General features: G+C 53.0%; 2 protein-coding genes across 7 annotated transcripts in view; one reads left to right on the top strand and one right to left on the bottom strand.

The window, feature by feature from the left end:
* GATAD2A (GATA zinc finger domain containing 2A) overlaps positions 1–5,992 on the top strand; it is a 102,585-nt gene extending 96,593 nt beyond the window's left edge. For 5 of the 6 annotated variants that reach the window (XM_028126844.2, XM_028126845.2, XM_088028856.1 and 2 more), the window contains 4 exons: positions 991–1,289; positions 1,955–2,029; positions 2,331–2,526; positions 4,441–5,992. In XM_028126844.2, the coding sequence (XP_027982645.1) occupies positions 991–1,289; positions 1,955–2,029; positions 2,331–2,526; positions 4,441–4,571 (701 nt within the window). In that variant the 3' untranslated portion in view covers positions 4,572–5,992. The remainder of the gene's footprint in view (positions 1–990; positions 1,290–1,954; positions 2,030–2,330; positions 2,527–4,440) is intronic. The other variant, XM_028126848.2, reaches the window with a different exon arrangement.
* Positions 5,993–11,574: 5,582 nt separating this feature from the next.
* On the bottom strand, positions 11,575–12,396 carry TSSK6 (testis specific serine kinase 6). Its single transcript, XM_028087227.2, has one exon. It carries the CDS (start codon positions 12,394–12,396, stop codon positions 11,575–11,577), a length of 822 nt encoding a protein of 273 aa, XP_027943028.1.
* Between the last annotated feature and the right edge of the window lie 752 nt (positions 12,397–13,148).

Raw genomic sequence — 13,148 nt, 5'->3', positions numbered from 1 at the left:
CAGACGCTCAACCGTCTGAGCCACCCAGGCGCCCCTTTTACTTCACTTTCAATGACAAAAAGAATATTGATCCCATGCCTGAGCATGTACTTTAGTTGGCTTCCCCAGTCACCCTTCCTATGGCCAACTGAGGGGAATGCAGTCCCATTTCTCAGACAAGGGGGCCAAGGACCCAAAGCAGTTATGTGCCCTCATCTGGGCAGCACACGTGAGTCCTGGCCCTGCCACGACTGGCATGTGACTCTGCAAGTCACTTCATCTCCTCAGCCTTGGTTTCCTCCTCAAGATAACAGGGTGGGGTGCCCTGTTAGGAGGTTATTGTGAGAATCGAACACCTTTGTATGCACAAGACACTGGGTATGACACTTGTCAGCAGGAGCACTTGCTGGATAATTCAGTCCTTAGTTGACTCGCCCACTAGCAAGGATGCCTATCACAGTGAGGTGGGACCTGGAGGGTTACTTCCTCTTCACTGTGAGGAGGTGTGGGAGGGTAGGAAAGGCAGTCGGGAGGAGCCAATCTGAGATACTTTTGTTCTTTTTAAGATTTTATTTATTTATTTGAGAAAGAGACTCCCCTGCTGAGCGGGGAGGCCGACCTGGGGCTTGATCCCAGGACCCTGGGATCATGACCTGAGCTGAAGGCAGACACCTAGCCAACTGAGAAGCCCAGGCACACTAGAGAGCACTAAGGTTCTTGAGAGTTGGTACCCAGTGCACCTAATCCATGGCATTTCCCAAAGCTGCTTACCTTCTATCAGCAAACCTTTCCCAAAGCCCAAGGCTGGCCTAGTGTCCACACACAGTTGGCACCAATACATGTGTGCCAAACAATGTCTTAGAATTTGGCTTCCTGATGCCAGCTGGGCCATATAATCCAGGGCAATGCTCCAGATCTGTCACATGTCCTCATCCTGTCCTGGGATGGTAGGGGCTCTGACTCTGGGGCATCCTATTCCTATGACATGAGTCCACCTACCTCTCCCTGCAGCGGGCAGGATGTCGGCCGCTGCTGTTCTGTCCCGGGAGCCCTACATGTGTGCGCAGTGCAAGACGGACTTCACGTGCCGTTGGCGGGAGGAGAAGGGTGGTGCCATCATGTGCGAGAACTGCATGGCATCCAACCAGAAGAAGGCACTCAAGGTAGAGCACACGAGCCGGCTGAAGGCTGCTTTTGTGAAGGCTCTGCAGCAAGAGCAGGAGATTGAGCAGCGCCTCCTGCAACAGGGTGCCGCCCCCGCACAGGCCAAGGCTGAGCCTGCCACTGCCCCACACCCCGCGCTAAAGCAGGTGAGAGTCCTTGGGGAGCCAAAGCTGCGGCCCTGTGGCCTGGGAACGTGGGCTGGGCGGCCTCACCTTCTAGGAGAGGGGGCCTTGTTCCGTTGGCAGGGAGTTGTTGCTAGCAAGCAAGATGTTCTGACGTTCTGTCCCACACTGGGCAGTCATCTGCCTGGTTGTTAACTGTGTGTCTAAATTGCATTTAATGGTGGCCTTTGGTGGTGAAAATACTAATTTGCAGTTTCTTTAGATTTTGTAGCTTTCACGTGCAGTGTTCCGGCTGACAAGTACTTCTTGTCTAAAAGGACTTTTCTGAAAGCCACATTGAGATGCAAAAGGGGCATTTGGAAGAAATGTTCTAGCTAAATTGAGAGAAGCAAGTTTGAAATCAAGTTTTTTGGCTGCTTTTTTTAATGCTTTGCTTTCCCACCCCATGTAGACCCAAAGCACCCCGTTGGCAATTTTTTGTGTCCTCGGAAGTCATTTGTAATTCACTAATAAACACATCTTCTCAAGATCCTTATATAGTGGGGGGCTGTACTGCCCTCGGGAAGCGGCCCATCCCGTGGGGACTAGGCCTCGTGTGGCCACAGCTGCTGCCCTTTGGTCACTCTAGGTCACCCTAGGCCGTCTGTGGATGGTGCTGACGTCGATTTCAACCCCCCCCATTTGTATAGGTCATAAAACCCCGGCGTAAGTTGGCGTTCCGCTCAGGAGAGGCCCGCGACTGGAGTAACGGGGCTGTGCTACAGGTCAGAACTGCGGTGCCGGGAGCCCCTGCACCGCACCACCAACCAGCCCTCACGCCCCAGACCGTGACCACGTCAGTCGCCGACTGTCACGCTGCCTGTGTCTATCTGTCTCTCTCTCTCTCTCTCCCTCCCTCCTTCCCCTCCCCCCTTGGTGTAACTTACCTGGTCTCCTGATTTTGGACTTTAGGGACCCTGTGTGGGTGGGAAGAGGTCGGCCAGAGCACGGAGAGGCTGCGCTGAGCGTCTTGCCCTCTGTCACCCCCTTCCCCACATGAGCCATCACACCCTCTCTCCACTGTAGGCCTCCAGCCAGCTGTCCCGGGGCTCGGCCACAACGCCCCGTGGTGTCCTGCACACGTTCAGCCAGTCACCCAAACTGCAGAATACAGCCTCAGCCACAGCCCTTGTCAGCAGGACCGGCAGACATTCCGAGAGAGCTGTGAGCACCGGCAAGGGCAACGCCTCCACCAACTGGAAGAAGGCACCCCTGAGTACAGGTGAGCCGCCCCCACACGGTGAGGTCCATCCCTTCCTTCCTTTTATCTAGGACTTGCACACATACAAGTGAACAGAAATGGTGCATAGAGTCCTGAAACCCCAGACCTGTTCCTGAGAGCAGCTGCTTTTGACTCTTCAGCTTGATCTCTGTTCACCAAATAGGATACTCCGAACAAGTGGTAGCCTTGGGTAGATACTAATTTCCATCCTTTGTACGCTCTGTACCCACACTCTTAGCTCTTGACCCAAAATGTTGGGCAAACCCAGTTTAGGTGTAGTCTCTCTCTGTCCCTCTCCCCCCCACACACACACACATACACAATCCAGTAGACACCTGTCAGCACAGACACTTATCTTGCCAATTCTGGGCCCCCCCACCCCTTCCTGCCATAGGGAACACCTGTTTTGCTGTTATGTTGTACCTTTTTCTGGTGCACTAACTTAATTTCTTGTTCACCCAGATAGTGTTCTTCATTCCCTACTCTGTGGGACACTCTTCCCACCCTCTGACTTAGGTCAGGTGGTGCAAAGTGTAAACCAGGAACAAGACGGTGGGTAGGTGGATAAGGGTAAGATCCCTGAGGCAGGGGCTAAGATTTTAACTAGGGTGGGTGGCAGAGGATTCTGAGAAAATCACATTTGAGGAACAACTCAGCAGAGGGGGATACCCTCAGGTGAGCGTTCCCTAGTCTGCCACAGTCCCATCATCCCTGGGTCAATGCCCACACCACTTTCCCTGTTTTTAATTATTTATGTGCCGGCATTAAGGTAATAGTTAAATATTTGTTTCCATCAAAAACAGGAAAGTGAAAGGTAGGCACAAAGGGCTGAGAGAAGGAGACAGGTGAGCACTTTCACTATGGGAGCCAGTGCCCCTCCCTGCCCCCCACCCAAGTTTGCTGTATCCCTGTAGAAAAAAGGAGGTGACATCATGAGAGTCCTCTCCCTAGGCAGAACTGGGAAAGCCAGGCTGGCTGTGCAAACAAAACACGGGAGTCAGCCTGTGTGCAGCTGACCATAGAGTTAGAAATGTGGCCAAGAATCAGAGCCTTCCACCGGGTGAAGCTCAGGAGAGGGAGTACATTTTTCTGTTTGCAAAAGAATCTGAGTAGCCTAGAGAGCATTTGTAAATGTAAGCAGGCAGAGAGGCTTTTGTGCAGCATGTGTAAGATGCAGCTAAGAATTCATAGCTGTTTGAAAATTGCTTTTATGGGAAATTTGGAAGTATACAAAATCAGATACAGGTGTGTGCATGTGTACACAGTGGTAGCAGACATGAAAATCTTGCGTTAAAGTCTTTGAAAGGGAATATGAAGGAATAAGTAGTTGCTATGTTCAGCAGTAGAACTAGAGGTAAATGTGTAGTAGCTTAAAAGCAGCATTTCCCAAGAGTTCTACCAGCACTCCAGGTTACCCTTGGTTTCTGGGCAGGACCCAGTCAGGTTTCTCTTTAGTATGTAGAGAGGTTTCCCTATTGCATTTGACCTCAGAACACTTGTTCCACAAAATGTAGTAACCTCCACCAAAAATACTCTTGGGGTAACACGGTGATGGGGGCAGGGGACAGGGCAGTCCTTACCCCCATGCCAGCCAAATATCTGTATGTGTTGGAGATTGGGGGGTCATTTGTTCATTTTCCACTTGTAAAAGAGATGCTTGCTCATTGGGGAAATTTGGGGAATACAAAAAGAAGAGAATGGTGTTTCTATTCCAGGAGAACAAATGCTATACTTCGGGGCTTTTCCTCCATTCTGCCTCTTCACTGCTGTGTCCCTTGTGTGTAACTAACTGAGTGCCCTGCCTCCAGAGGCATCATGCTCTGTCACCATTCCGTGTCCCTCTTAATGTTTTCATGAGAGAATATTACCATACCATTAAAAACCCTGTCACTCTGTCACTCTGTTCTTTTGCAGGCGGGGCCCTTGCGTTTGTCAGCCCGAGCTTGGCAGTGCACAAGACCTCCTCAGCTGTGGACCGCCAGCGGGAGTACCTCCTGGACATGATCCCGCCACGCTCCATCCCCCAGTCAGCCACGTGGAAATAGTGCGAGCCGGGCCCAGTGGAGAACAGGCTCCCTCCTCCCTCCCACCTGGCCCTGCCACCCTCCACTCGGGAAGACCTCATACTCCCTGAGAAACGAGTGAGCGAGCGCTGCCTGCGCTGCCGAAGCAAGGGCTCCGTTCTTGGCTGCAAAGTCTCGTCGCAGCTGAGGGGCTGCTTCACAGGTGGACGAGGATTATCACTGAGGGACCTTTCCCTTGGGCTTTTTTCCTTTCTTTGCCTTTAGTTTGCCCAACACCAGCAGAAAAGTGGACCTCGGGGGCTGGTTCTGCTTCCGGCCCTTCCTTTCAGCCCCCTCTGTCCCCCATTCCACACCTCTCCCCCCCCACCCCCGGCAGGGTGCACGGACGGCTCACCCTGGACACTGTGACACGCTCGGCAAGACCGGCGCCCGGGGCTTCTGAAGTCGAGCGGAGCGTTCTGTTTTGTTTTTGCTTTTCCCCATCTTAGCCTCCCAATCTTTGACTGCCTTCCTTCATGGCAATGTTTAGGTTGACAGATTTTTTTTTTAATCACCTCATGATGATGGAGTTTAAAGTAAACCGTGCAGACCCAGGGGTCCCTGCCGAGCACGGCCCCCACACCCCAGAGGGTGGGCCACTGACTGCCCAGCCCTCACTCTAGCGGAAGGCCTCTGCTGCTGCTCATCCTGGAGACCCCGGACCTCCCACACTTAGCAGAAGAACAAACTGCAACCCAGACCCCAGCCAGAGAGCCTGGGATCCCAGAAGCCACGCACCGCCAGTAGAGGAGGGAGCCGAGAATTGGCAGCAACATCCAGAGCCTGAGTGGGAAGTTGGAGGGGCGGGCTATTGTGTTTTTTTGTTGTTGTGGTTTTATTTTATTAAATTTTTCCTTTTCTTTTCCTACTTATTTTGATGGACACCATCCTAAGCTGCCCTGGCCTATACTCCTGTCAGGTGTGTCTGGTGGGGAGGTGCCCCTGCCCCTCCAAGACTTCAGGGTTTCCGTTTGGGTCTAGTTTAGAACCTTCCCTTAAAACAGGGCCATGCTGCCAGGGTCGCCTTCAGACTGTTTTTTTGTTTTTGTTTTTAACCCTTTTTCGAGTCTACAGAAATGTCTTATACAAAGGATCAGGTCTGCTCTTAGTTGTTTCATTTTGGTTTCTCCCACTCCTTAAAAATCGGTTCCATGAGGATAGGCAGAAGCTGTCGTGAGTGTGCTGTGCACAAGGCTGTCTCCTTGCAGGTGCGAGGGCATCCTGTGTGCACACACACGTGTTTGTCGATGTGGAGATGGGGTACGCTGCTCCCCACTTCAGCCCCAGCCCTAGTTTTCCTATCCATGCAGTTAGGGACTTAATTTAAAATCCTTATTTTGTAGGGCCGCCTTCTTCAAAACACACTGCTACAACATTCTAATAAAGGCTCATTTAACCCCCTCTCTCATGTGTGAATATCCATGTTTAGCAACATTTTGACCCGCGGTAGAAGACCTAGTTTTGCAACATTTTAATTTTTTGTTGTGTAAAACCCTATATTTCTCATTGATTTTTGTTTTGAGTGCATAACTTAGATGGGCTGAAGGAGGGGAGGGCAGGGAAGGGTGGCTTTCATTCCAAGATCCAGGAATTTGGGGGAAAGGAGGGAAATTGACATGGGGGGTGTTTTTACACCAAAAAAATCAAGAGTATGCAAGCATTTCTATTTCTCACATTTTTCTGTGTGCCTGGCAAATAAATACTTGTCTTATACTACCCTGAGCTGTTAGCCCTCTCTGTTCAATGACATGGGCCAGATTTTCCAAATCCTTCAAGAAGGAGCACCTGGGCTGGCCAGTTCCATGGGCAAACAGACCTCAGTTCTATGCAGTAACTCGGGATCAGGTGTCCAGGCGAGAGTCACCTCTGCACTGGAGGGGTGTGACAGGATTGTCATGCCCCAGCTGGGGTTGAATGGGTCTGTGACTCATGGGCCCAAGCTGAACTGTGCTGTACAGGTTGGCCCTCAACCCCAGCCCATTAGAACCTCGCTCATCACTGTGCTCAGGAACCACCTCTACTCACCTTGCCTGGCTAGACTTCTACTGGCCTCTGAGCTGTTAAGTGGGCTTCATGAATTCAGTACAAACCCAACCGCCACGGGTGGAGGATGGGGCTACCGGCCCTGGCCCTGGCTGTGCCGCCTCCAGCCCAGGGTCCCTGGGAATAATCCCATCAGGGGCCACTTACTGTGACATGTAACTTTTTTTAAAGGAGACGTGAGATGCCTTAATCTTCTGTTCATTTCTACTGTATCAAAACTCTTACCCCCCCTTTTCTTTTGTTTCCCCCTTTGCAGTATAACTTCTCTGATAAGCCCCAAATGAGTAGTTCTTTGATGAGGTTTATGATGTTGCAGGAAAGGCATATTAAATACCTCTCTGCGTGTGGGGTTTGGACATACTAGGAAAGGGATAGTAATGTTAAGAGTGTTCTCCCAGCAGCAAAGCCTGCCAAAATTGGTCACAGTGCTGGGGTCCTTGTCTCCCCCACCCCCACCCCAGGAGCCTCAGGACTGAAAGGACCTGGTTCCTAGGAGCAGTGAGAATGTGGGAGCCCCCAGTCCCAAATGATGATGATGGTCGCAAGTTATCTGTGGCATGAACTCTGAACGGCAACTGGAAAGTGTTCAAGATGCTAGCCACTCAAGGGTGAAGGGTTGCATGTTTGAAATGGCCATATGTGTATACATGCATGTGCACATAGATACATGTGTGTCCACTTGGAGCCTCCCATTGCTCTGGCCATCCTACCCATGTCACTGGGTCCCCAGTGTCCCAACTGTGATGTTGGGACCCACACCTTTGATAAGGCCAACAGTTGCCCTCCTCCTGGGGGTAGCCTCTGCTCCTGTCTGTACCCTAAGACCTTCACAAAGCAAAACTTGGTCCCAGTGCAGAGGGAATGAAAGACACCTCAGTACAGCCCTGCTGTGTGTTGTGGTTCCTGTGTCCCACGTGTCATTTTCCTGTGGACAGAAAGACATGGGGAGGAGTTTTCTATATGAACATTCTCATCACAGGGGTGTAAATCATGGAAAAGGCCGGCGTTGCTGCTGCACCATAGAGTTTTTATTTGATGCCGAGTTATGCTGCACATTATGGTTGCCTAAAGAACTTGGACTGAGCTTTTTTTAAAAAAAAAGGACAGCTAAAGTTTTATAATCCTTAACAATGAAAGTGTAATAGACAGTTACACTAGTTCAGGGTATTTGGAAGGTGGGGGTTTGGGGGATGGGTGGGTGGGGAGGTTGTCACTTGTATTTATTGTGACGCTAAATCTTTGATAATAAATGTAAAAGATTGACCACCAAACCGGAATAGAAGTTCCAATAAACAGAGGCTGGAATCAATGGCTATGCTTGTGTCACGAGGAAGTTTTAGAATCTGACGGAAAATAAAGAAATGGACAATGTCTTGGCTGTATTTTTCTTTTGTCCCCTCGGCCCTGGTTTCCCTGCATTACTGGGGAAGGTGTAGCAGGGTGACCCCTTGTTAATGGGGAAACAGTGAGACACCTGCTTCTTGGGCTTCTTTCGGACTTCACTTCCAAAAGTGGGTGGAGTACCTCCCCAAACTGGGCACTGTGGCTTTGCTTCTGGGCCTCCCATCTTTACCAGAACCTGTGGCTTTGTGGCCTACTTATCCACAGCTGAGAGAGTGAGGTGAGAAGCCAGTGGGTTTTGCCCATCCACTAGATCTTAACCCCTTCCAGCCTCCACCCCGGAGTGGTAAGTTTTTCTGGGCCAATTTTCAGACCTGGCATCTGCATTGGGTGTCCTTGCTACAGGAGGTATTACAGATGCAGGTTCTAGCACAGATGGATATGCCCTGCCAGCTCTGAAATGAACAATTTCTGGTGAAAATTTGTTTTCAGATGTTGATACACTGTTTCAAAAGTTATTCATAAAGTGGGACCTGTGCTCACTGGTGAATTTTTAAGATTTTTTTTAAAGATTTCTTTTAGAGCAAGAGTGCGAGTGGGGGAGGAGCAGAGGGGGAGAGACTCTTCAAGCAGTCTCCCAGTGCAGGGCTCCGTCTCAGGACCCGGCGATCACAGCCTGAGCCAAAACCAAGAGTCATATGCTCAACCGACTGAGCCGACCAGTTGCCCCACTGACTGGTGAATTCTAATGTGCCTACAATACGACCCTGTTTTCCTAGGTGCTTTTATTATTTTCATTTATTTTTATTTTTTGCAGTTTCTCGTCTTTTTTGTTAAGACATTCCTGCCTCCAACCTGGGGGTAGATGGTCCTTTCCAACCACCATACCTAGCTAGGTTTAACATGGGCAAGGCACCGGACTGATAGAAGACATTACAGAAATTAACCCAAACCTGCCCCAGTCTACCTGTGATACATCCTGACCGGTGCCCCTATGCCCCAACACTGGCTGTGAGAAGCACACTTATGGGGCTCTCCGGGGCCCCAAATTCAGCCCTCGAGTGAGTTTTCACTGGGTTAGGCACAGGCTCCTCAACTGACCCACTGACTCAACAGGGGTGAGTTTCAAGCAGCTTCTCCAGCCAACAAATGGGACAACTGCCCCAATCCCTGAGGTCTTGTCCCCTCCGAACTGATCCACAGGTCTGTGGCCATGGGGTAGGAAGAGACCCAGGCCCCATTGCTCACACAGTTTAATCTATGGATAGAAAAAGGCACATACCATACCCAAGGCACTAGGATTCCTTGAACAAGGGCAAGGAAGAAAACGGAGTGTCAGGGGCGCCTGGGTGGCTCAGATGGTTAAGCGTCTGCCTTCGGCTCAGGTCATGATCCCAGGGTCCTGGGATCGAGTCCCGCATCGGGCTCCCTGCTTCTTGGGAACCTGCTTCTCCCTCTGCTTCTCTCTCTCTCTCTCTCTCTCTCTCTATCCCTCTGTCTCTCATGAATGAATAAATAAAATCTTAAAAAAAAAAAAAAACGGAGTGTCAGGGAAGAGGTGACTTAAACCAAATCTGGAATGAAGAAAGGGGGAAAGTGGTTCAGGGAATGGCAACAGCCAGTGCAAAGGCTCAGAGGTGAGACCAAACCTAGAGGGTCAAGGACAAGGCAGGCAGTGTGCCTGGGCCACAGGAAAAAGGGGTGAGGATGTGGGTTTCATTCTGAGTGTAGTGGGAGCCTCAGGAAGGCTCAGGGTGTGGTCTTTCAATGGGCCACACAGCCCTTCCCTACAACCTGGAGGAAAGGTTCCTACCTTCATTTTCCAGGTGCAGAGCCCAAGGATGGTCCAGACCAGAAGAGGTGCCCTCCTTAGTGTAAACCAGAGGGGTTGGGTTTTCTTTCTCAGCTCAGATTGTGAACCAGCCAGGACTGGAGGCAAGGCACTTCCCCTCTCTTAGCCTCGGTTTCCTCATCTGCCTATTTGAAAGGGGTTAGGGAAGAGTTGGCACTTACTCCCCAGGGCACCTGAGAACACAAAGCTTGAGTGAGCAGGAGCAGGGAATGGTCAGACCCACAAAATGACCAGCCTCCTTGGGGACTGTGTGGGGCTTGGAGGCAGGTAGGATTAGGGCTTAGGGAGACATCTTCCATGCACCCCAAATGAGAGACAGCCGCTGTCACCAAACCCACTAACCTCATTGCAACAAAATAATCCCCAATCTCTCCCAGGCCCTGTGGGGTCCCCTCTCCAGACATACACTTTTACCTCTCCGCATCTTCTCCCTCCCTCTCCATTCTAGCCATAGGACTTTTGTGGCATTCCCCAGAGACACCAGCTTCAATGTATCTTGGGAACACTCAGAACACGTTCCTTCTGTTGTTTCCAGTGGCTGAGTCCATCAGGGTTAAGCTCAAATGTCTGCTTCGGTCCTTCCTTGGTCACCTGCCCCTCCCCTCACCCAGCATTTAGCACAAGTTACAATTATTTTCTTTCCATGCTATTCATTTTTACTTGACTTTTCACTTGCCTCCTCGCTGAGGGCAGGGATGGATCCAAACCTCTTTGTGGAGTCCCAGAGCTTGGCACACAGTAGGCGTTCAATAAATGCATGAATGAAGAGACGACTGAAGTAACCAGCTTGCCCAGCAGATTCATGCCTCACTCTTGACTCTCCCCCGCCCTAGACAACTTCTTTACCAAGGAAGGGCCCTTACTAAAGAGCTTCCACCACCTCCCCACCCCACTCCAGCCATATCCAGTTTCAAATTCCAGATGTGTTATTGGGCAAGTGTCATTTGTGTGGGCCTCAATTTCCTCATCTATAAACCCTGTTTCTGTTGAGACAGGCGGCCCCCCGCGCCGCCCGCCCCCCGCTGCTGAATCCTTAAACACGGTGAGGGTGCTGGGATCCTTGCTCCCCAGCCCCGCATCTCTATTGCCAGGGCCATCGCGACCCCAGCACGACCTTTCGAGTTCTCTTGAGGCTGGAGAGCCCGAAAGTCCGGTTTGAATCCTCCCAATTCCCTTTCGAGACCTAGAGCTAGAACCTCAACAAGCTTTTCTCTTCAATGGGGCGCCACGCCTGCCTTCCCCAGGGGGACAACCTCCCACCCCTACTTGGTAAAAGGGGGCCATTGCTAGAGGCAGGTGCGAGGAAGAGCGAGTTTATTGCAAGTTCCAAGGAGGAAGCGCCCGGAGCGTGCCTTCCCCCACCAGCCTGCGTGGCTGCCTAGAGAAGGACGCCCTCCACACGCGTCCACTCGCTGGCAGCTCCTCCAGGTAGCCAACGCCTGCCCGCAGCCATCGCTCATTCCGCGCTGGCGCAATGCTTCCATTTCTTCTCGTCCCTTCCCCTCCTGAGGCCTTCTCTTGGGAAACAGAGGAAGCGCTTGCGCCCTCCTGCTCTCGAGATCGTAGGGAGAGGAGTTAGATTCTAAACAGGGCGACTACCGCCCCGGACGTCCAGAGACCGGAAAAAGGGGGAAGTGTGCGTGCGCAGTGGCGCGTGTCGGCTTCGCAGGGGTACCGAAGCGCGCCTGGCGCGCGTGCACTGCGCTTGCGCAGTGCTCGGGGCGGCGGGAATGGCGGGAACCCCGGCTTCTAGCTGGAGTCCCCAGCACGCAGCCAGCCGTTGCGCGCTACCTGGCCCGCTGAGGGCCTGGCGGACGGGCTGAACTGCAGCAGTTCTGCGATCAGGGCCTTGCAGCGCTCGGACAGCTCGAGGCCATCCGGGTAGAGGACGCCACGCTTCTGGCGCCTGGGCAGACCAGCGATGTCCGAGTCGTCGAAGGGCATGCACCCGGTGACCATGACGTAGAGCACGACGCCGAGGCTCCACACGTCGTACTTCTTGGGGTCGTATGGGATACCCAAGAGTACCTCAGGCGACGCGTAGGCGGCCGAGCCGCAGTAGGTGGTGCTCAGGTCAGGATAGCCGTGTGCCTGGCGACCAAAGCCAAAGTCAGTGAGCTTCACGCGGCGCTCGTCGGGGCTCAACAACACGTTTTCGCACTTGAGGTCCCGGTGCACCAAGTGGTGGTCATGCAAGTAACGCACAGCCCCAGCGATCTGCGCGAATAGGTCACGCGCCTGACCCCCGGGGATGCGCCCGTTGCGCTGCACTGCCTGCAGCAGGTCGGTGGCAGCCGCCTCCATCACGATATAGAGCTTCCCATTGCACACCTCTATGAACTCGAAGACGTGTACGATGTGCGGGTGTCGCACGCCCCGTAGGATGGACAGCTCGCGTGGCAGAAACTTGTTGACGAAGTCGGGCGGCGCGCGCCTCCGGTCCACCACCTTGATGGCCACTGTGCCCTTGTACTTCTTGGACGTGGCCACCTTCACCTTGGAGTAACTGCCCTCGCCTATCGTGCGTCCCAGCTTATAGCCGAGTTCGCTCAGAAGTTTGTCTCCCGACATGGTGGCGCCTGGGGCGCGCGGGGAGCAGGAGGCGGCTGCTGTCGGGGGGCGGCCGGACTCCAATCTCAGGCCTAACCCATGGCGCTTGGCACCTGCACACCCGCACCCCCATGTGCCCACTCCCGGGTCCCCGCCGCAGCGGTGCCTTTTATTGCCCAGGTAACAATTTCTGCCTTGTGAAGTGACCACGGGCGTCACCCCGCCTTGGCGTGGGGGCCCCTGGACCCCGCCCCACAGGGCCCCCCAAGGCCATGAGGCTTTGTGACTCATAATCGCTCTGAATGGCCCAGTTCCCATGAGAGATCCTGGCAAAGGGTCCCGACCACCACTCGGGAGCAGAATCGGTGCCTGGCATTGGGGCGGCTCCTCATGAGTCGAATCTGAGCAGCAGTCGCCCCCCAGCTTCGTGTACCCAGCTCTGGCCATGTGGAGGTTTGGGACGCCCGCACAGTCCCGCGAAAGGGAGAAAACGAGAGAGGGGGCTTAACTGGGTAACTCGGTGACCCGGCTCCCTCAGGAGCTTGGGGTCTCTGAATGGCCTCAGCACCGCACCAGAGGGAAGGTGTACGGAGGTGCTTTAGGGCAAGGACCCGGGCGACCGGACGGGCTACAGGCGTCTACACCGACTGAGCCAAGCCCCGTCTAAGAGAAGAAATACGAAATCCTCGGCTACAGCCTGGCCGCCCAGTCGATCCCTGGACCTATTGCCCAAGCTCTCCTTCGCGATGGGATCGCTACATTAGCGTCCTAGG

This window comes from Eumetopias jubatus, unplaced genomic scaffold (assembly GCF_037043125.1).
Source record: "Eumetopias jubatus isolate StellerSeaLion01/CBP00866 unplaced genomic scaffold, mEumJub1_p1.0 scaffold_1, whole genome shotgun sequence".
In the NCBI taxonomy this organism is placed as follows: domain Eukaryota; kingdom Metazoa; phylum Chordata; class Mammalia; order Carnivora; family Otariidae; genus Eumetopias; species Eumetopias jubatus.
This window is presented reverse-complemented; position numbering and strand designations above follow the sequence as displayed.

Excerpts from the sequence above, each read along its gene's own strand:
- TSSK6 (XM_028087227.2), bottom strand. The coding sequence starts at position 12,396 with ATGTCGGGAGACAAACTTCTGAGCGAACTCGGCTATAAGCTGGGACGC.